At 39.9% G+C, this 22,758-nt stretch overlaps 2 protein-coding genes across 7 annotated transcripts in view; one reads left to right on the top strand and one right to left on the bottom strand.

The window, feature by feature from the left end:
• Positions 1-18,474, bottom strand: part of LOC113144240 (LIM and calponin homology domains-containing protein 1) — a 71,102-nt gene extending 52,628 nt beyond the window's left edge. For all 6 annotated transcript variants that reach the window (XM_026330123.1, XM_026330126.1, XM_026330128.1 and 3 more), the window contains exon 1: positions 18,166-18,474. In XM_026330123.1, coding sequence (XP_026185908.1) covers positions 18,166-18,267 — 102 coding nt within the window. In that variant the 5' untranslated portion in view covers positions 18,268-18,474. The remainder of the gene's footprint in view (positions 1-18,165) is intronic.
• Positions 18,475-19,537: 1,063 nt separating this feature from the next.
• Positions 19,538-22,312, top strand: LOC113144720 (transmembrane O-methyltransferase homolog). Its single transcript, XM_026330948.1, has 5 exons — positions 19,538-19,592; positions 20,680-20,789; positions 21,323-21,586; positions 21,679-21,875; positions 21,989-22,312. Exons 3-5 carry the CDS (start codon positions 21,331-21,333, stop codon positions 22,310-22,312), a joined length of 777 nt encoding a protein of 258 aa, XP_026186733.1. The 5' UTR covers positions 19,538-19,592; positions 20,680-20,789; positions 21,323-21,330.
• Positions 22,313-22,758: the final 446 nt, after the last annotated feature.

Here is a 22,758-nt window from a genome sequence, read left to right as displayed (position 1 = left end):
ATCTGTAAAAATTAAAAATAAAATGCAGTTTCTGACTTTACATTCAAAGTGTACACCTGGCATTCAGACAGAGGAAACTTTCTTCTAAAGTTGTTTTCCTAAGAATTTAAACAGTCTGCATTCCGACGCCCCGTTCCCTTCCTTATGCTTCCCGTTCCCTTCCACTCTTGATAAGCCCCTCTGATTAAACAAGCCAAATTTCCTGCAACTAAAGTGGCCTAGCCCTGAGCAAAATGTTAGTATTCCAGCCAGTCTATCCCATTTCCACCCTGATTATATGATGGAACAATGTTTGGGCTGAGGATTAACCCCACTCCTGGCCCCCATTGGCGCTCTCACTTCCACCCCCATTCCCTTCCATGTTTTCTCCCCAAATTCTCTTCCAGGCTTTGTGGGGCCTTAAGCCCAAAAAACGGGAAAAGGAAGGCGTATTTGGCCTGAGGACAACTTGGCAGTATATGTGGATAAAGGAGAGGGATGGGGAAGGAAACTTTTACTCAGGTCACAAATAATGTGTAAGGTGTAAGGCAGGTTTAAAGTGATTGTGCATTACCCTGTTTAAGTTGCAAGGTGATGCTGACATTTGTGGGTTGCTTGCCAAGTAATTTCCCATTTAATAAATATGCATGTGTTTAAATGTACATGCACAGGAGAAGTGTGGGAACACCCACAGTCAGACTACAGCCAACACAGTAACAATACGTGAGGATAGAAATTTGGAATCAAACAAAGATTCAACTAGGCCCGGAAATATGGATAAATAGAATTTCTTTTCAGCCTAGACAACAGTAGAGTTTTGCTGCAGTGGAGAAATGTCACATTCTACCTACTACACTAACTACAAGGTGCGTATGACTCACTTGTTCAAATTTTATTGTGAAGCGAATAAGTGGGAAACCAATTTAAGCATGAAACCAAAATACTAGTCAGGAAAAGCAGCACTGTGTACTCTATGATGTCAGGTCTATTTAGATTTACCTAAATATAGTTTTATTTAGTACTCAACACCACAATGGCCAGGTTAATATAAATAATGCCTGATATACATAAACTGATATTCAAATAGTTCTTCAACTGTAAAGTATAGGTACCGCTTCACAGTTCACTGCCACCAATGTACAACAACTGCCTTTGCTTACATGGAACTTCTTTAAAGACAAAGTAATACATATTAATACATATTAATACATATTAGTCCTTCAGCTCTCGCTGCAGTGCAGATCTACTAAGACAGACATGGGATAAAAGGGAAAAACATCTGATCACACCAACAATGTCACTTGGACACTGGACAAGGAAGAACATTTAGGCAGGACAGAGACACACAGGCCTTTATTGTGTTTTTCCTCACTGGCTTTGTGGGATGTGTGTGAAGGGGAACAAGCCTTTAAACCCCTCCATGCAGCGAACACTCCAGGGTCCTCTAAATTCAACTCAGTGGCACAAATGCTGTCTCTTCAGCTTGGCCCATATGCCCGGTGTGCAGTTACAAATCCCAATTCTACTAACCCAGCTCACTTCACACACACATTTTCATTTGAGTAAAATTAGACACAGGAAGGGAAGGTGTGAATGAATACATCAAAGATCACTGTGTGGAGACTGGAAAGGAAGACAAAGGAAGAAAAGGCACCTGAGACTCAGATGAGTAATCCATTAAGTGAACACGGAGTTCAGGAACAACAACAAGTGGCACATGATGGACACTTGTTCTAATAACTAAGCCCCCTGTGTATGAGGTAGGTCAAAAACAACCAAATTTTGCATGGGTTTGTTAATGTGTAACAAACTCAGTAGCCACCAGAGCACAGCAATACCTTACCATACCATACATCTAATACCTACTAGGATTTTAGTGACAACCCCCACAGCTTTGCAAGATCTGAAACAAAGAGCCCCGGTGTCAACACCAGCCCTCTCAGCTAAGCTTCCTAAACAGCAGGGCTTTTCCAGGGGCCTCCACTAGTCTCCAATATCCTGTCAGCTACAATTTCTATGAGGCCAAGGGCAACATCCAGCCACCAGCCAGACTGGGATCTACAGACAAACGCCCCGGTCTTGACCTGCTGAGATGGACATCCTGACGCCAGTGTTACATCAGCCAGGTTTTTCAAAAGTCTCAAGTCCTATAGTGTATGTGCAGGAGACTGGTTAGATAAGGGCACCTCAGCTTATTAGTGCATTACCACATACTATAAATCATGAAAGTAGAGCTGAATGTGTGCTATCGTTTGCTTTTATCATTCAAACAGTAATTTTAAAGACACATGATAGAAACATGCTTTTTGTGGAATAGCCACTGATCTGAATCAATAAGACTGAAAGAGTAAGTGGAAGGATATGGGGCTGAGGCATAAAAAACATCAAGAAGCCAAATGTAATAATAACTTTACCCATACGTGCATCTCCAGGTATCACAGCCATCAACCACATGAAATACTACACAGCAGAGCAGACCCTACAGACAAGGAACTGGAGTTGGAACAGAGCTGTAATGCTCTTAATGTTAATGCAAACAACCAATACAAACCAAATGTCCATCTCACCTGAGATCACAGGTACTACATTAGTCTTATTGGCAAATGCCACAGTTATTCTAACCACTGTATATCCCAAGTAACACAGGGAAACAGTGCTTGGTGTTTAACTTTAAGAGTTCTTCCTTAGTGGATGTTTTCAGGTGAACCGTTGTAGATTGAACAACATAAGATTTGGCACTGTGTGTCTGTGTAGTGCACCATGCTCAGTACAGTATCCAGGCAACAACAGCAGGCCCCATAAACACAAGAAGGATGATAAGAAGTAGATTCGTCTTCATGCTGTCATTTTAAGAGGAGGAGGCCTGTGTACGAGCCAAAACAAACAAAACCCTTCAAAACTTCCAACATGATAACTCTTCTGTTCACTGTTGTGCACACGCTCAGACATGCCCTCCCCTTGTCTCATTACAAAGCTTTGTCCCCAGTAAGACTCAACTAATCAGGAGTTTCACTGACATACTATGTCAACACAGGAGCACAATGGAGGTTAATTAGCATGTTTTCAGCGGCCTCTGCTCTCACTAGTGTTGGGCACAGACAATTTTGTGCTAGCGGTGCAATTGTGATGAAACATCCACTTGAGAACTCACTGATTCTATTACAGTTTGGCTTCACCTTGAACATAACATGCTACTGACGTTCGAAGTATTCAAATGCACCAAGGAGTCAACCATTATTCATCACCAATTAATTAATTATTGTATAAAATGTCAAAAAAAATAAATAAAAAGAACCTTGTTAAAATTGTGAAAGCACATCAGTCTTCTAAACCCAACTTCTTGAAGAATCTTTTTTTGCAAAGTCAACATTTCAAATCCCAAACAAGTTTGAAATATAGCAAATATTTAGTATTTTGGTTTGGAAATAAATACTCGATCTTCCTCAGATAAACAGGTCAGCTGTATTTCAGACATGAATTTGTGGGTTTGCACTAATGTGGCAAACTTCATTTCAGCTGGGGAGAAAAAACAAGTGAACATGGGTGTCAGTCCAAGTTAGGTTTTCCCAGTGGGAAAAGGAAGCACTGGAGCCAGGCTTTCCTTACCACAAATGTGGAGAAATGCTGCCATGGTGCCTCTCCCCAGGGGTTCAGAGATTTTCAGAAAGAATCCCAGAACAACTATAGTATAGTGGCCACCACCATACGTGATTACTAAAGCATTTATTAAGACATCTTTGGGTAATATACACACACAATGACATTATCTGACTACATGGCCCATAGCAACCTAATAGTCAATAAGAATAATATTATAAATCAATATGATTGAATTTTTACCTCTTATTAGATTATAGATTGTGTGACTGGATGTTAAGTTTGCTATTTGGTCGTCAGGACAAAGAGGGAAAGAGGGAGACGGTGAGGGAGAGAAGAGGAGAGAGCCAGATGGAATTGGCAGAAAGAGCAGTGGGCATAAAGCATTGTATAAATGTTACATTCTCCTCAGGGTCTGAGCACCCCTAAAAAAGTCTTATACTACAATGGCTCCTGATTTTTAGACAGAAAATGTAAATACCCAGTAAAAGAAAATCGGCCCGACATGTTGGCCAAAAATAATTGGCATCATAAATCGGCCACCAGCTGCACTGATTTCTAAAAATCAGCATCAGCCATAAAAAAGCCCATATTGGTTAATCGTGTCAATACTGTACAATTAATTGGAAGACAACTGTGTGATAATACAAAATGAAATGTGCAAACTTACTCTAAGATATTTGAGTCATCTGTTTGATAAAGACGTGCATATGCTGTTTGTTTGTGTGGGTACATATGCCAGATCCTCCAGCGATCACTCAAAAACCACACATATTTAGAAACAAATATTCTCACTGGGAGAAAAGGTGAGTGCAATGAACACACAAACAAGTAGCTACCAGGATGCTGACTAAATGAAGCCCTGGCATTGAATTAATCTCTGGACCAGATGGAAACATGAATTAAGGGCAGAAATATTACTCTATTCAAGCAGCTTGGCATTTGTAATTGAAGACTGCACGAGTGTAAAACTGAACACAGAGTTTGTCATTTCAGTGTCACAGGCTTGAGCCACACAAGCGCAAATGTGTCAAGAAAACTCCCTGAGCAAATGCCTGTCTGTCATTCTATGCAGATGGAAGGCAACAAAAGGGCAAAAACGCCAATGAATCTGAAATTATGCAACTTTGACGCTGTAAATTCAAATGAAATGAAACTAACAGAACAAAAATGCAAAAATAATAAGGAAAAGCAGAAAACCAGAGTCTACAGTAATGTGCCGAGGCTAAAGTTTCTGATAATCCATGTAATGAAAAACTGGACCAGAGAACACATAACACTAAACACAACACTAACACTAACACACAACTGTGCACTAAACCCCAAAAATGTTCAAATGTGCTAAAATGAAATATTTCTTTAAGCAGATTTTGAGAAGAATTTAGTTGAATTTCATCAGAGGATCATTCAAACTATTGTTTACATAGAAGCATTTACTCGTATTATTCCTGGAAAAACATACATCTGCACACTTGCAAATGCTGTGTAATAAGGCTGTACTGTATAGCAATCTGAGATGGCCTGATGACTGATCAGTTTGGGCAGTAAGAATTAAGATTAATGTTGAGCTTTGAAAAGAGAACCTCTTTGAGTTAGTTTCCAAAGCCTGAATACTTTCACAACAGCTATTATACCTAAAAAGGTTCACGAATCGAAGCTTAGACTTTGCTCAAATTGCATAAGTTGCTTCATAGCTGTTTGAAAAACAGATTATATCACCAAGAAAATAAAGTCTATTGCTGGATGGATGAATGAATGTAAAAATGAACATTAAATACAAGAATCTCTGAATGTGCTGACTGAATTGCAGACAAGTTTACAGGATCCAATGTTACTTGCCAATTTCTCTAAAAATGAAAACGTAACAGTAGATGTACTATGTTCGGCCTCCACATCGTTTATAAATTATATTAGTAGGATTAATACTGTGCTCAGGGTATCTGTTTGTGGCTCACTTCGTAGAGCACAATCCGAACATGCTAAATAATGTGCGACTGAGGTAATTCAGGTGTAAAATTTATTTTTTTCTTTTATATTACTTTAATGCCAAAGTTAAACCTACACCAAGAATTTCAAAGGTCAAATTAATGCATGCATTCTGTAATTTTGGCATTAAAGTAATATATAAGAAAAAAAGCTTCCTGTGACTCTTGTTGACAGTCGACGTTGGACCCCAGCTATGCAGGAGAACTGTCATTCTCACCAGCCCGGAAGGAGGAGGTGCAGCTGGCCAGATTAGTCAGGATTAGAGTTTATCCCCTGCTACAAGCAAGCTGATGGGGATAAAAGCACTAAAGTGACTAGTACTGTAAGCCAAGTCATTCCATTGTAGGTATTTAGTTGACACTCTTAACTGGAGACCTCTGTGGGTGAACTGGTAGCATTTTGATCAAGGACACTTTAGCAAGACATACAGTGTGTGAAAAAGTTTTGGCCCCCTTCCTGATTTTTTTTGCATATTTGTCACACTTAAATGATTCAAATCATTAAACTAGTTAGCAATGTTGCCTCACAACAAGAAGGTCCCTGGTTTGAAACCTGGCAGGGGCCTTTCTGTGTGAAGTTTATATGCCCCCTGTGCTTGAGTGGGTTTTCTTTGGGTACTCCATATATTGGAGTACTACTTCAATGAGAAAGGATAGGACCCCATCATAATTAAATTGTTGCCAACATTTAACAAATAGCCTCCCTGAATTGCAGAGCTGGCTGTGGTCCAGGCCTGAAGGAGCCTGAGGAGGCCTCTGCCTGCTACTGTCAATACACAGAGTCTGACCTGCTGCAGTCAGAGAGAACAGGACTCCTACTGTACTAGTCAAACAGATGCCATTTAACAGTGAGTGCATGTATTTTCTGCATGGTTGAGCCCAGTGGAAGCCTGAACCCTTCACCCTGGCAATAGCAGTGCCAGGCTGTAGCCAGAGCTGTGAACAACTGACAATGGGCAGTTTAGCACTGGTCGCCAGATGTGGAAACCAGTCAATAGCTTTTAGTTGCCAAGGTTGACAGAATGGTTACTTAATATATTGACTGATATGATAATGACGTCCATGTATTTATAACTCATATTTTCTTTATTTTATATCAGTAACGATTTCAACAGTTTTCTGATTTGGCTCTCTTTTTTTTTCTCTCCTGTTATTCTGTCTCTGTCCCAGAAACAATGAAGCCACAGACTGAATGGATTTCATTTAGTGGCTTAGCTTCACTAATGACTCAATAAAGTAACATTAATATTCTCCATTTATATTCCAACCAATCCAATTTGTAAGTTAATACTTTACTTGGTGAAGATAGTAAATGGTTCTATATAGCACTTATCTACACTCAAGTGCACTCAAAGCACTTTACACTACTTGCCATTCACACATTGATGGTGGCACCTCCACACAAGGCGCTAAGCTTCACACACAGATGAAAAGGCCACTGGGAGCAACCTGGGGCTCGGTTTCCCCAAAGACACTTTAGCATGTGGACTAGAGAAGCCAGGGATTGAACCACTGATCCTTCTGTTAGTGGACAACGTGCTCTACCTCCTGATCCACAGCGGCTCAAGAAACCTTAGCTATCTGGAAAACAGGCCGAAAATCAGAGTATGTAAATGAAAGGGAGACCACGTTAAGTTTTAGACTGAGGATTGACTGCAGTATAAAACACCCAATAATCCCCAGGAGAATCCACATTCAGGCACTGGCTGGTGAACACTGTCCTAGCCATACTCTTGAAAGTCAATAGAGGTTATTCACATGCAAACAATTTACTAATTATTTTAGCTGAACACAAGAACCATGCACGTTAGCCAAAGCGTGACAGCAATTACTCTGTTCTATCCTTCTCCCATGAACTTCTAGATGATTATGGACAAAACAAAATACAAAGTTCTAGAAAATAAGAAACACAAAAAACAAAGAAAGACTTTAGTTTATGTTCCCTGTATTTTTAAGGAAGAGCAAATAGACAAATTGGGTACTACTTTAAAATTTTGAAGGCAGATTTGCACACACATTCTTTTACAAACAAATATAAAGTGTTATGGTATTAAAACCTGCAAACTATAGTTGTACAATGAAGGGGTAATAATCTAGACAGAAATACACTGGTGTCAACAATGCTGCATCATGCAAGCTAATCCAGACAACTGCCAGTCAGCTGAGGAACGACTGTGTCACTTTCCAGACTATGGTGACAGCATGCATTGTTGTTGGGGGGGTAACCAGTGTGTGTGTGTGTGTGTGTGTGTGTGTGTGTGTGTGTGTGTGTCTCTGCTCAATGGGATGAGCAATGTATGTGTATGAGAGTGTCTGTGTGTGTGTGAGACAATGAAAGCCATCCCACTCATTTCTAAAAGCCTCCATTCATTGTGGACCTGAGTCATCTGGTTCTCTGTGCTGCTGCCACCACAAAAAGCATGTCATATTGAATCTAAGAATCAGATTTTTCAACTGAAACAACAGGAAAGCAGATCTCTCAACTGGATTAACTGTCACCAGTAAGTGGATTCATTGGCGATGAAGCCAATGCCAAAATGAAGGAGACACAGTTAACGGTTAGATGGAAACAGCACTGCAACATGTTCACAATGACAATGCTGATGTTTAGCAAGTATGTTATCATGCTCACATTTGTCATGTAGAAGCAAACAATGTACAGTTAAGGCTACCAAACTGAAGTACTGGATAATTTAAAATTTGAAAGTGGTTACGCCTGCATGTCTATAATAAATCTCATGTCAACCCATCAAACAGTTACCAAGACTTGTGTTCCCGAAATCAGCATATCACTGTAACAAGACAAAGGAAGAAAAAGAAGCAGTCTTTCAAAATCAACCTCATGCCATTGCTATACAACTATAACTCAGTCTGCCATCCAGAGCAGGCTGCATTTGCTCCCTCGATAGTCAGAAAGAGTCCAGCTCCCCAGTGCCCCAGTTCAGAAAACCAGTTCAGCCCAAATGACCCAATTAGAAACATCAGTCTGTCCTTTCCAACAAAGTCCAATACACCCACCACCAATGTCTCCAATAACATAAAGCAGTGAGAGAAACCCCTCATGTAATATGTTTTAAAGACTGTGTATGGGCTCTTTTCCAACAGTATTAGATTTCACACTTCTAGTAGAAAGCCGCCCTGTGCCACTGCAGCCAAATAAGCTCCAGCAGATGTGGACAGCACACTGTTACTTGAAACATAATTGAAGAGTCATGCATATTACAAACCAGTGTTCTCAGCTGGTCTAGGAACTTCAACATGTGACCTTTCAGTCCAAAAGCCATAAAATAATCAATAAATCTGAGTTAAATGGGAGATATGCAAAGTGCCCCACATTGCCTGTGAATAAGGACAATCAATAAAGTAATGGCAGATTACATGACAGAAAAGGGAGGGCCTGTAATCTGTTTAGGAGAAATGAAAAACTTTGCCAACTTTAAACTGCCATCTCCAGGCCAGGGGAGAGATCCTGCCTCAAGTGGAGGAGTTTAAGTATCTCGGGGTCTTGTTCACGAGTGAGGGAAGGACGGAACGTGAGATTGACAGACGGATCGGGGCATCGGCAGCAGTAATGCGGTCGGTGTACCGGTCCGTTGTGGTGAAGAAGGAGCTGAGCCAGAAGGCGAAGCTCTCGATTTACCGGTCAATCTACGTTCCCACTCTCCCCTATGGTCATGAGCTCTGGGTCATGACCGAAAGAACGAGATCGCGGATACAAGCGGCTGAAATGAGCTTCCTCCGCAGGGTGGCCGGGCGCTCCCTTAGAGATAGGGTGAGGAGCTCGGTCACCCGGGAGGAGCTCGGAGTAGAGCCGCTGCTCCTCCACATCGAGAGGAGTCAGTTGAGGTGGCTCGGGCATCTGTTTCGGATGCCTCCTGGGCGCCTTCCTGGGGAGGTGTTCCGGGCATGTCCCACCGGGAGGAGGCCCCGGGGAAGACCCAGGACACGCTGGAGGGACTATGTCTCCCGGCTGGCCTGGGAACGCCTCGGTGTCCCCCCGGAAGAGCTGGAGGAAGTGTCCAGGGAGAAGGAAGTCTGGGTATCCCTGATTCGGCTACTGCCCCCGCGACCCGGCTCCGGATAAGCGGTAGAAAATGGATGGATGGATGGAACTTTAAACTATTACCACTAGTAGTGGGTGTTGGTGACACACAGAGCAGACATGTAGCACTGTACATTTAGTATTGTTGCTTCTCCCGATATCTAATTCACAAGGCCAGTGCTGATTTTTGATCAGCTAGATTCATTTTAAAAAGGTAGAACAGAGAACACTTTTACACAGTTCTGGGTACAGTTTATAGGTCATTATTGGTTTGTAGTTACTTCTTAATGCAAAGGAGAGTAGCTCCGTCAAACAAAACCTAACAAGGATCAATGTTATGCGATTTTAAAAGAACATCATTATCTGCAACAACTCCAGGACCTTTAAAATGTTCTGCTTTGAGTCTAACACCACACTGCATAATAAATTCTACTTTGGGAGTTCCTTTGGACCTGCATTGCTTTTCTTTTTAACATTTTTGATGGAAATGTTTTAATCAAAGCTGCTGTTGGTACAGAGGCCAAAAGGAAAGGAACGTTTCTCCGACTCATTAGCTTCTATTTTCCCCTTGAATGTCTCATCGTTATTCTAGGACACAATTTAAGATTCTTACATTCTTTGTCAGAGTGCTGAGAGCCTCATGCTTGCCAACACCCAGGCTCACATCACTGCTAATGATGTACACTACAAAATAACCAAAGCAGAAAATGAGATTCATGCATGTACACACAGGGAAGAACAAACAGAAAAACACTCATTTACATGACAACCATGGATACTGCAATTATAAGCCTATTGTATTGTTACAGTGAGTGGCTGTGCAGCCTGGCACACAGCTGGTCCTTACTGTCTGTGTATGTGTGTGTCACATTGCAGTGTCAGTGCCAGGCTGCCTTGCTCTTTCCACCTTGACCTGACAGCTGAATGAATACAGCATGTTCATCTTGTCACAGACAGACTTGCAACACCAGGCACTAACAGACATTCACAGACACACAAGGCCAGAAAGTCAAAAGGGACATCCAGAGTGAAAATCAGATATAAGGTGTTGACCTCTGAGTGACTGTTTTATAATTCCTTCCATCTATTTATCCAAATGTAATCATTTAATAATATTTGGAAGGGTTTTATTCTTACAGTGAATTAGTTAAACACAAATTTCAGAATTATGGATGCATAGTAATCAGCCACTTGCATTTTAACACCACCAAGTTTCAAATTTAGTAAGCCTGTTAAAAGTTGTCTGTTAAGAAAAGTCTGGCATTAGTAAATGTTAGGAAATTTACTAAAAGGAAAAAAAAAAAAAAAACACCAAGGAGTCATCACCAAATTTCCTCTTCTCAGTCACTCTTTAATATTCTACAAACGAGAGTGTCTAAAATCTCTTGCAAGATTATTATTGTTCTTCATCAAGAGCCAAGAAACCAAACAAGCCTACAGCACGGTTAATTTAAGGCCTTTCTTGGGCAATCCACCAACTATCCATCCTTGAAGAAAACGCTAAACTGATCATGAAAGAAAACTGTAAAAAACATCAATTTTGTGCAACCTGGGTTGTCTTAACCTAAATGGACATGTCTTTGACAATCAAACGTATGCAAATCAATAAACCTATAGATGTATATAACTATTACTAGATAAGTTAAGCTATTTGGCATCTCTTTTCCTCCCTGCACATGTACCTGTGCTATCCACTTTGGCAAGGTACAGCCTTTCACATAATCACTTTGCCTTTTTTGTAAGAAGGAGCAGTCAACAACTTGTACTTGAAAACTCCTTGAGATGAAGGGCAATATACAAGCAGGGCACCAAATATGGCCAACAATCAGTGATGCTGCCTTCAAGATCAGCTGCAGTAAATGAGGAAAAATACAACCCTGTTCAGAAAGCATTTGGTGGCAACTCCATCACCGTATGTCCAGATCTGCTGAAACACAGTAACATGCATAAAAGTGTATGACCATATTTAACACACTTTGGCAAAAACATGCCTCTCATAGTAGTTTTCCATGCTTCACCAGGAGAGAAAGCTTCAGTTGAGGTTATGAAAATGATAACCAAGGACTCAGTGATTTAATTTTTGTGAACTACTGAAGTTGTTAGCACTGATTTATGAACTGGCAAATAATAATACTTCAATTAAAACGCTATAGCATCAAAATTTCTATTGCTGTTGTAATAGTTGCTCAGAAGAGTTTATGCTGCGTTTAATCACTAGCACATCGGATGCTTCAATGTAGGAAGTATAAATTATGGTCCATACACTGAAGCTATGGAGTTTACTTAACAATTCAGACTGTGCTCCACGCAACAACATTTAAAAAAAAAAAAAAAAAAAAAGAAATCATGATTCGAAATCTTGTTGAAAAAATGCAGGTCAGCCAAAGTGTCCACATACTGTACTGACGGCTTCCAAAAATGATTTCACATAAGTAAATGAATAACTTTTCATTCTCAAGTCACACCGACTCACTGTTTATCATGATAGTGAATAGATTCTTCACATACTGCATACAAGTTTTGTGCACGGGTGCATTCAGTGATGCTTGTTGACTGGATTCACAATGACTCCCTTGGGCAGCCAGTGACAAAAGAAACTGTTAATCTATAAATTTGCTTGAAAGCTGAAACTTCTAGCTTATAACAAAACTTTTCTTGACTAAAGGTTCCAAGTGACATGAATCTGATTCATTATGTTTTATACATCGGGGTAAATTGTTTAAAAATTTTTCTGCTAAATATAACCACAACCATGCTGACAACAGATGTCAACTGCAGCTTTGAAAACAGCAAAACCAAACAGGCAGCTGAAATTAATCATGTTCGTGTTTAAACTTAACTCTCATCCTGGCACTGCACTTAACTGCAGACTCTACATTCATCACTCAAGCTCCAGGATGGGAGGGTTGTGGTAGACCAAGGATTTCCAGCTCATCAGAGCATTAAGGTGAGTGATGAAGGGTACATCCCCAGACTAAACTCAACTGTCCTTTGACAGACACATCCTTCTAAAATAACATTCTTCCATGGCTTGTAGTCATAGCAGTGCAACTTATTCTTTGAAGACAAACTGACTAGAAAGCTCAATGCTTAACACATTGGCAATTTCTATAGGAAAAAAAATGGGAATGCTCCTAGCTATGGATGACACCATGGAAGAAATCTCTATGTAGTATCTATGAAGTTTCTATGTATGCCTTCCTAAAACAGCCTGGGGCAAAAAAAAGAGATGTCTTTTACCACATTTCAAAAAGTTGGCATGCTATCCAACAAAGAAACATGTCCATACTAGCACAGATCCAGGATATTTACATTTTATAGTCCAGGGATGAAGCTGGTCCTTTTATGTAGAGACTCACTGAAATCTTGACAGGACAAATGGATGTTGATGGATGTGAATTATCTTCTGCATGACTGACATTGTGACTGTTGGTTAGAGGTCCGCTTCTCCAAATACCAGGCTATCACGACACTCACGCAGGAGATGATGATAGTTTATGTTTTACACATCAACACTGCAGCAAAACCCAAAAGTTTTGCTAAAATAAGATGTTGAAGAATGAAATCACAGTTGCAAAGCTGCTATAAAAATGATTCATATGATAAATACCAGTTAGATCTGAAGTTTTTAGTATGGTGATACAACTCTTACAGTTTTAAGGAAGACAAATGCTGTAGCTGGTCCCCAAATTTAAGATGCTTTTATCAGCACATTTTTCATATTTAATAGGGAACTGTTTTAAAAAAAAAAAACAAATTTGGAAAAGATAGAATGTGCCAGCAAGAATGATGAATATTAAGGAGCAGTACATATTAATGTGAATGCAGCATTGGAAAACAACCATATATCATGTCCCAACATCTTTCCATATGAGCTCACTTTGGCTTTCACTGGATGAACAGGGCAAACATGACAGATGGACATTTCTGTCAAATGTCCATCCCTCTGACTGTTTTGTATCACTTCAAAAGTCGTGATATACTGTCAATCCGATGGCATCAATTATGCTGCATCTCCTGCTGTGGGAACAAATCTTAACACGTCTTATACCACACTCATGCGGTAAAGTCAGGACTCATTGGGTCCTTTGCAACTTTTACTCTCTTGGTTCTTAATTTGTTTGTCTCTCGCCAGATTCATATATTACACTCAGGTTATTGTCAGTATTTAACCTAAGCTGCAATTAGCATGCAGACTACCTGTTAGTATGGCAGTGTAGTCTACTGTTTATTGGATGTCTTCCACTACCCTTTCATACATGACTTATGTCTTTGCAAAATATCCTTTTTTCTTCCATCTTGAGTTACAAAAATAACAAATATCTGGTTGGACATCCACTGCACATGTATTGGGCCATTTTGAGTAGACATTTTTGCACATGGTGTGTCCATGAAAAACAAAACAAGGATCTCCGATCACAGTGATATTGATCCAGACCAGACAATCTAATAAAACGGATCAGTCCAGAGATTTAACTGCTTTACATAGTATTACTGGAATGATATCGGCCATTGACATGTAGATTATATCACTCTCCCTGTCAGGCCTGTCACAATGGAACTTTCCATCTAAACATGTCATGACTTGGATGGGAGGAGGTGGGGGTTCTGGGATGGAGAATGGCAGAGCAGTAGTCAGACAATACAAAACAGAGAAGAGAAACTCAACAAGTTGAGGCAAGCTCTTAAAAAAAAGACACCTTAACAGGAAATCACCAACGATACATTTTAGACACAGAACACGGATATAATATTCTTCAACAGTGGTTGAGCGCCATCAACAGGTACTGAATCACCATATAGCATAATGTAACATAAACACCACTGAAAAAGACATCACACTGCTAACCAGAAAGACATAGCAAGATATTGAAAATGTCACCTATTTATTTTTAGAATTATTTGTCTTTAAGATTTTAACATACTTTACATGACTTATCAGTTGGATGTTTTTCTAACCACAAAGCAGGTGACAAAATTACACAATTATGAGTTTAGTCTCTCACGGTAATAATTACAATTTGCCAGCAGCAAAATAGTCCTCAACCACCACCGAGAGGAAAGCCAGTTCATCAAACCACCAAGACTTCTTCTGAGAAAAGACCCAGTGAGATAATACCACCAGGTTTCCATTTATGCAAACGCCCTCTGGCTATATGACTCAGATCAGTCAAGCTCAGCAAAAGAGGGTTTCTAGCCTCATCAAAGGGGCATTTGGTCTCTTCTGAAGTTCAGAGGAGCCTTAACACTGTCACTGGTGACAGCTTTACCAACAAGATGGTGAGCGCAAGCAGCCATCGAGGAAGTAATGAGTGCAGGTGTGAATGCAATATCAAAGCGCTGACTTGTACTGACAGTGCTGCTAGATGCCATTTGTCTGAGTCTGGTTCCCATGGTGAAACATTTTAGAGGAATATTTTGAAATTCAAAGTGCACAATAAAGGTTTTCTGCTTTGGAAGAACAAAATGATCTCTTCCAATACAAATTACCTGTGTTCCACACTGTGGTGGCAATATTTATTTGCATATTTTAGAAATGAAGCTATGATGCAGTGAAGGCGATATCATGTGGAAAATACTACGACTGTGATTGCTCAGCTAGGGCCACTGTTTTTCAGTGCAGATAGACATTATTGATGCTGAAGAAAACATGAGGCCAGTTCAACATTCAGTAACTTTCTCACTCAGTACAAGTAAATCTATATTTTCTCATTAAACATAGACACTGAAGTGCAAACAATCATGTGAATGAAAGAAAACATGATTATTTTGTGATCTTCATGACAAAAGGCCAGTTTTCATTTGCTTGAAAATATTTATTATATGACCTATCCACCAGTCATTTTCAATGCAAACCCTCCCATCATTGGTCTATGCTATCGTGTATATATAAGTACTTTACATATATAATAACTGCATGACACAGCCTGATAAGTGTGGACACTTGTTCACTGTTTACAGTGGTGGTACAGCAATCAACATGGTAAACTCTAACACTAAGCTATTAATCAGTTCCTACCCTGGGGATAAATCTGTTTTTCAGCAGATGCTTTAAGGATCTCTGTGTTATGGAGTTTAAATGATCACCTGCTAAAATAAGCCAAAATTAAAGAGTAGCTGCTCTAAGTTAATAGATACCGCAAACACACTTGGTGTGATCAGGCAGAAGGATAAGTCTCAAACATGCCTCTGCAAGACATGTCTATGTTATCTGATTGTTCTGCTGTATATGATGTATCATGGACTGACATTGTTACAAATTGCACCTTCTCAAATCCAGAATTTAATATTGTACATATGTATTTTTGATGTAATATAACCAGTTCCATGGCAAACCAGTGTGCAAACCAAAAATTAAAATAACGGCTAACAAAATGGTCGCCACAAAACATGCATACTAAGCAATCTCAAAAAACACTGAGGAAGGTGCACTGGGCACTTGTGGGTATTATGTTTTAGGCCTTTAATTACATCAATTGACATTTTACATCCTGCATTGTAACTATTGTGTATGTGCACACTGCAATGATGATACTTAATATTTCACAGAACCCTAGAATTTATACTTCTGACAATTTCACCAAAAACTGAAACATTATGAGCTTCATAATGATAGATTTCATGGCAGGGCTATTGTACGGGATTGCTTGATGAGTACATGTAGCAGTTGAACACTGTATTAAGTAGTCAAACACTGATTTGTGTTGATCTGTTCATTTGGAAACCAGTGACCTGTCTCTGGTTTCCTGAGGTGGCTGAAGGACCATCACCAGGTGTGTATGGGTAATGAAATCAGTCCCTATGGGGGAAGAATGACAGAACAACAACACAGGAACAGTATCAGTTCCCTCGTGCCTTTTTATCTTTCAGCCCTGATCTGCCTTATAGATTCTAGGTCAGTAGTGGCTTTTTAAAGATATGACATGAGCCTCTGAGGAGTTCTGTGCTACTAAATAGGCCTGTAATGGTGTATGACTCTCTTAAAGAGCATCTGTAGTTTTTGAAACTTAACACAGTAGGTTCATAATTAACCATTAACTTGTTTGAGATATTCAGACATATGAAATATACTAGTCTCAAAGAAAACAGATGTATAAAACCCTTTTACGCACTGTTTAAATTAACTTACTAACCATGTCTTCTTGGTAACGCAGAGACAATGGGTCAACCTGAATGCATCAGAAATTCAGCTGTCTGATTTGTTAAAGGTAATGAGATGAATGGTGGGTAGCAGGTTATAACAATAAAGATTAAACATGAACAGCAGTAATATGGTGATGCCAATACCACTATAACATTTCCCCTGTTCATGCTGACCAATATTGACACGGGCATCATTAAGAGTCTTAGTGCAGGTGGTTAATAGGGAAAAGGTGTCAGACGCAGCTGGTTTCAAGTCAGTCACTGTATTTCTATTCTGCTCTTAATCTGACGATATTACTGTCAAATAATCCAATGTATTGATGCTTCTCACAAAATATTCACATTCATCATTCACTCTACATTGTTAACATTTTAACAGTGGAGCAGTTAAAAATGTTGGTACACTTAAGTGCTATTATGGTAGAAAACTACACATGGAAATACAATATAACAAGATTCCTGTTAAGTACTATTTTCTGAATGATTTGGTCAAGTAAAAATACACTCAAAGACTATACATTCAGAGTGTCAATGATTAATTAGCAAATGAAAAAGAAGGAAGAATATGGGTGCACGTAGTCCTCTCCCATACAAAGGTCCTATAATCCTTGCCTATGCCCCTGCTACAATGAATTACCCCCTGCCTAAAAAGAGTCATCACTACAGTGGGCTGTAAATCTGATTTTGAAACCTCTATGGAAACCTACAAAGCTCTGACTGCATTCCACCAACATGCAACTGCTAATCATTCATCAGTGTTTTGAAGGCTGCCAACAGGACAGCTCACTGCAGGATGACAAAGTCAAATGCACCGGGGGCTGACAAGTGTCGTGATTGAAATTCTCCCAGAACAAAACCTTGTTTGTGTGATTATTGTTCACCAGGCTTGCAATGAGGCAAAAATCCATTCCACATGATGCATTCATTGTTTTCAGCTGAACAGGCAATCAGGCCCCATGGCAGCAACTGCTACTGTACAATGGCTCTCACCAAAAAAAAAAAAAAAACAACTCTACGAATGTGTGAGTTAACCTACGTGTTATTACTGTAGTTAATATCGTGGGGCTTTGTATTCTGGGTGCAACAGGGTAGCTTTTAACTCAACATTGAGCATCTCATATGCAAGTTATTACAGGAATGTCATATTGAAAAAATACACTCATGTCAACACATCTGCAATAAATGCACTACTGAGCTACACTAACCTACCACAGAAACTTCATAGGAATATAAAGGGATTCTCTGATTAAACATGCGTCATAGTACAGTTTCACCTTTCAACAGGTGACGAAGCAATAAAATCAATCTGAGGTTAGTGTCTAACGCGCACAGGCTGCACGCCAGTAACTAAGGCCACATAATGACAACAAAACACCTGAAGCAAAGTGCTGAGGGGTTAATACAGTGTTTGGTACTCACCTCTATCCATTTCTGTGCCTCCAAAAACGCGGAGTCTGCGGCCGTCTCCGTCTGTGGGTGATGCTGATGAGACTGTCCTATGTCTGCAACCGGACTTGCCATTGGCGAACAAGTATTAAAGCCTTGGAAAATGCGTGAGAGCAGCTCAGGGGAGCGTTATTCCACTGGAGCTGATAGAGAAGCGTGACAGTCTCCCTGTTCTCTGTGTTGTTGCAGCAGCAGCAGCAGCAGCAGCACCGGCGAGGTGGCCGAACCAGTTGCTGCTCTTCGGTATCGCTCCTGCTGGACTCCGCACGTCCAGCGTCAAGCCACCTGCAGGCACTCGCACTGTTTCCGGTGGCAGTTCGAAATAAAAGCCTTACTGGATGAATATACCGCACAGCTGCTCAAGAGGTAAAATGTTAACAACCCCATTCTTTTAAAACGCTCAGTACCTGGGACTTCTTCAACATTTCATAAATATTAACAATTATCTAGCTAAGTACAGTCAGTTTTTTTAAATATACCATGGTCTAAGGCACAGTTGAGTGAAAATCGCCGAATTTGCTTTTACAAATAACGACTTCACAAATTGATAATTTGTGGTTTAATTTGTGGTCTAACAAACTATAACCGGACAAAAACAGAGAATGATCGTATTTAAGTTTCCATGAAGTGTTGAATTAGAAGCTGTGGTTGTAACGTAATGGTTAACGTTTACGTTAGCTAGCCAGCTAACTTACAATTATGTGGACAACGTGCCACTGAGCGTGACTTAATCTTGGAAATGTAAGAATGACGAAGTTAGCAAATTGTCTAGCTGTAAACCAAAACTGTGGTGAGGTGGAAACAAAGCAAGGATGGACATTATTGTCCATGGGTTAGCGCTAATAAGCTAAACTAAGCTAACTCTTAGGTTAATATTGCTAACGCAACGTTCTTCTTCTCGTGTTTTAATGGCGGTTGCAACCAGCGACGCATGGTGACGTCATTTCTAATAAACGCATACAATACGTGCCGGGTTTCGAACGAGGAACCGTCTTGCGGTGAAGCAACAGTGTCAACCTCTTTTCTGAGCCATTTATGTCAAACACCTTTTCCTACATAGTAGAAACTTTAGGATTTTAAAAAGACATGAAACCTAAAGTCAATATTCACAAATTACAATGATGTTACTTGTTATTTTTATTACTGCTCATTAGCTACCACTGGACTCTTATTTTCGTTGTTAAACTGCTTTGTTTCTGCCAGTAACTGCACACTGCAGTATGATTCACTCTGATGGCCAAAAATACACACAGCAGCACTGCTCCACCACCAGCCAATGAGGGCAGCAACACACTGGGGATCTCACATCCACTTTCACTATATGGGGCAAGTAAGAGTGCATGAAGTTTACTGATTTAGAACAAGGGCACCAAAAATAGAGAACCACCTCTGACCTTCAGGTATGAGATATCTAATCATTAATTAAAATGTCAGTGTCTTTGTTGGTTAATGTAATCTTACACATTTATCAGTGAGATTCTGGTACTAACAATTGCCATTTTTATTAAACTAAAAAAAATATAAGCTCTGTTTAAAACTAAAAAAAAGTTAAACTATAGGTTCAAAAGTGCTACCTTAATCAGACCTCTGAAATCTGTAGACAAACCTTTCAAAGCATTGCCTCATATTTTTCTTTTATAAACCACATTTCAAATTAGAATAATATCCTTCGTTGCTTAATGTTGAAATGACCCTCACTCATTTATATGGGCTTGATGTTGATGCTATTTTAGAAAACATGTTCATCTCTGTAACTGTTTTCTATGGAAGTGGCAGTTGCTCAATATAGACAAATACTCACTGGGATCCTCCAACTGGCAACAAAACAGGAGCAAGCCTGCACTTGAACCCCAGGACACATAGTTCACATTCGAGTTTGCAACTGATTTGTTTTCTACCAGCTACATTGTGTTTGCAGAAGTAAATAACAGCCGGAAGTACCAAGCCTGAGGATTAGCACGTCTTTGCAGTTATGGATAAATGCTTTCTTCCTGTGCTGGCCTTAACACTTTCAAGGACCTTTCTACCAGTATTTAAAGGCAAATACAAGTAAACTTTGGTTCAAAAATCTAAAAAAAATCAACTTACATAGTAAGTCATCATTACTGAGAAGATTTCTCAAAAAGAAAGGTTACACATACATAATTTCAACAATTTGAAGGTCTGTACCAAACAAAATGAAATGCTTTTAGGCAATGAGACAGGACTTAGGGTCAGATGATGCCAATCAAGACTTTTCCAGGGTCTGTAGGCACCCAGGTTTGCTCACAGGCTCAGAGATACTCTTACATGTTTGCTGACCTCTGGTGGAAAAATGCAGCAAGTACAGGCAGGTGTTCTGTGGGTGGTCAGTTGTGCCCACTCACCACTTCACTGGCCTGTTTCCTGAAAGACAAAAACAGCTTTATGTGTGTTTGTGTTCTTCAAATCAGCTTTGTCCCACAAGATCTGTGTCTAAGATGGGGTTGTTTTTTTTTATTTTTTCAGGAGGCATGCTGCTGCCATATGCTGCTCACCTATTTGACTTTCAGGGGTGACAGCACCACCTGTGTCTGACAGACCACACTCTGAACCTGGAGAGCAAGCAGGGCAGTTCTGTAAGTACTACACTTCCACTGCTGTTAAAATGTTGTTAAAATGCTAATTTTCTTTGTTAGGTACCTTTAAGAAACAAAATGCTTGTTTATAGTTGTAATAGTGTTACAAACACTGTGATAAAGTTGTTGTTTATTCAGGCCTTTTTAAAAATTTTTCTGAGGTAGAGTAGCAAAATCGAAGAAGGGTTCTAATAGCATTAAAAACCGGAGGGGTTTTCATCTCTACATTTGTCTAATTTAAATAAAAAATGTATTATTTAGTCCTAAATCTCAGTTGAAAGATATATATTATTAGCCTGCTATTTTAATTTTTTACAAGTTTGCACTGAAAGCATATTTCTTTAAATATACTTTTGATGATCAAGAATTATGCCAAAAATCATAGCTAGTATTCAAACTCTGTAATCATTAAACCAAAATCAAATAACAAAATGTGTCACTTTATCAAATGAAAATCCTGAGTTCCACAGACTGATCCCAGCTTCTCCCTCATTTATCCACAGGTTTGAAGACTTGTTTTTGTATTTCTACAGCTGTTCAAATGTGGTTGATTGCTGTCGCTGTCCCACTGCTTCCCACCATCATTTTGTTATCCAGCCGTTATCGTGTCAAAGTTGCCACACTGTGTCGTCAAGCTGTGGCCTGGGCACTGAAGCTGGTGCGAGGGAAAGTGTGTGTAAGGAGGACCCATGCCTTTGTGTTCTCACAGTGCACGCATGGCAAAGTTGACAGCATCCTGGAGACCTTTGACCTTTACGCTAAGACACACCCATCTCTCTGTATTGGTCCAGAGATTGGTAAGTAAGCATTTACATCATTTTATTTACTGGGTGCATTGAGTCACGAGAAGCTTCCTTAGTTAAAACCAGGCTTGTTTTCGTCAGAGCAGGTGAGGCGCTGGATGAGGTGGTGAGGCGTGTCAGTCCCTCTCGAGTGCTGGAGCTGGGGATGCACTGTGGATATACCTCAGTCCGCCTGCTGCGTCTGCTGCCCCCTGCTGGCAGACTGATCACAGTGGAGCTGGACCCACTTACAGCAGAGCTAGGAGAGGAAATCATACTGGTAGCTGGCTTCAAACATTCCCAGGTACAGGCAATAATGATGATCATACTCCAATAAAAGTAAGACATGTTAAACATAAACAGGAAACCAATATCTAAGTGACCCTCTTTTCTTGTACCTGTCCTGATCCTCTTCAGTTCCAGGTGTTGACATCTAGCTCAGCTGAAGCCATCTCAACATTGCATCTCAACATTGAGCCCAACAGTCAGACCAGTGAGGGCTTCAGCCTGGTGCTAATGGACCATGACCCCCAGCAGTACCTTCCAGACCTGCTGGCCCTGGAGAGAGAAGAACTCCTCTGCCCCTCTGGCTGCTCTGTCCTCCTGATCAACAGAAGCCAACGAGCTGAAGGTCTCAGAGAAACCCTGGATCACATCAGGGCGAGAGCAGATTTCTACTTTGTCAAAACAGAGCTACAGTTTATGGTGGAAGTCTTCTACCAAAGGGAAATCACAGTGTAAACGTGGTTGTGTGCACTCGGTTTATTTGGATTTTATCATCCAATGGTTTTAAATACTTTAAAAAAATAAAGAAAAACGTGTTTTTTTTTTTTTTTCATGGATGACTAAAATTTTGAATTTTTCTTTACTTTTTAACATATTACTAATAAAACACCTGATATTTATTACAATATTGGTATGTAAGAGTATTCATTTGAGAAATTACTCTACAGTTCTTAATAATTCTAAATATCTAATGGTACTGTTAGTATTCAGTTTGATATTACATATAACCACTCACATTTAAATCTGTGTTTCTACAGACTTCATATATAATCTGTAAATGATAACACAAAGAGATTACTCACAGGTAGAAGAGACAATTACAAATACAATTCTACTTCCTTTGGTTGTAATATTAAGAAAACAAAGACACGTATACAGTCACACCTCCTGACAACAACACT

Source organism: Mastacembelus armatus, chromosome 10, assembly GCF_900324485.2.
Source record: "Mastacembelus armatus chromosome 10, fMasArm1.2, whole genome shotgun sequence".
In the NCBI taxonomy this organism is placed as follows: domain Eukaryota; kingdom Metazoa; phylum Chordata; class Actinopteri; order Synbranchiformes; family Mastacembelidae; genus Mastacembelus; species Mastacembelus armatus.
The sequence above is the reverse complement of the archived record's forward strand: the minus strand, read 5'-3'. Positions and strand labels throughout refer to the sequence as shown.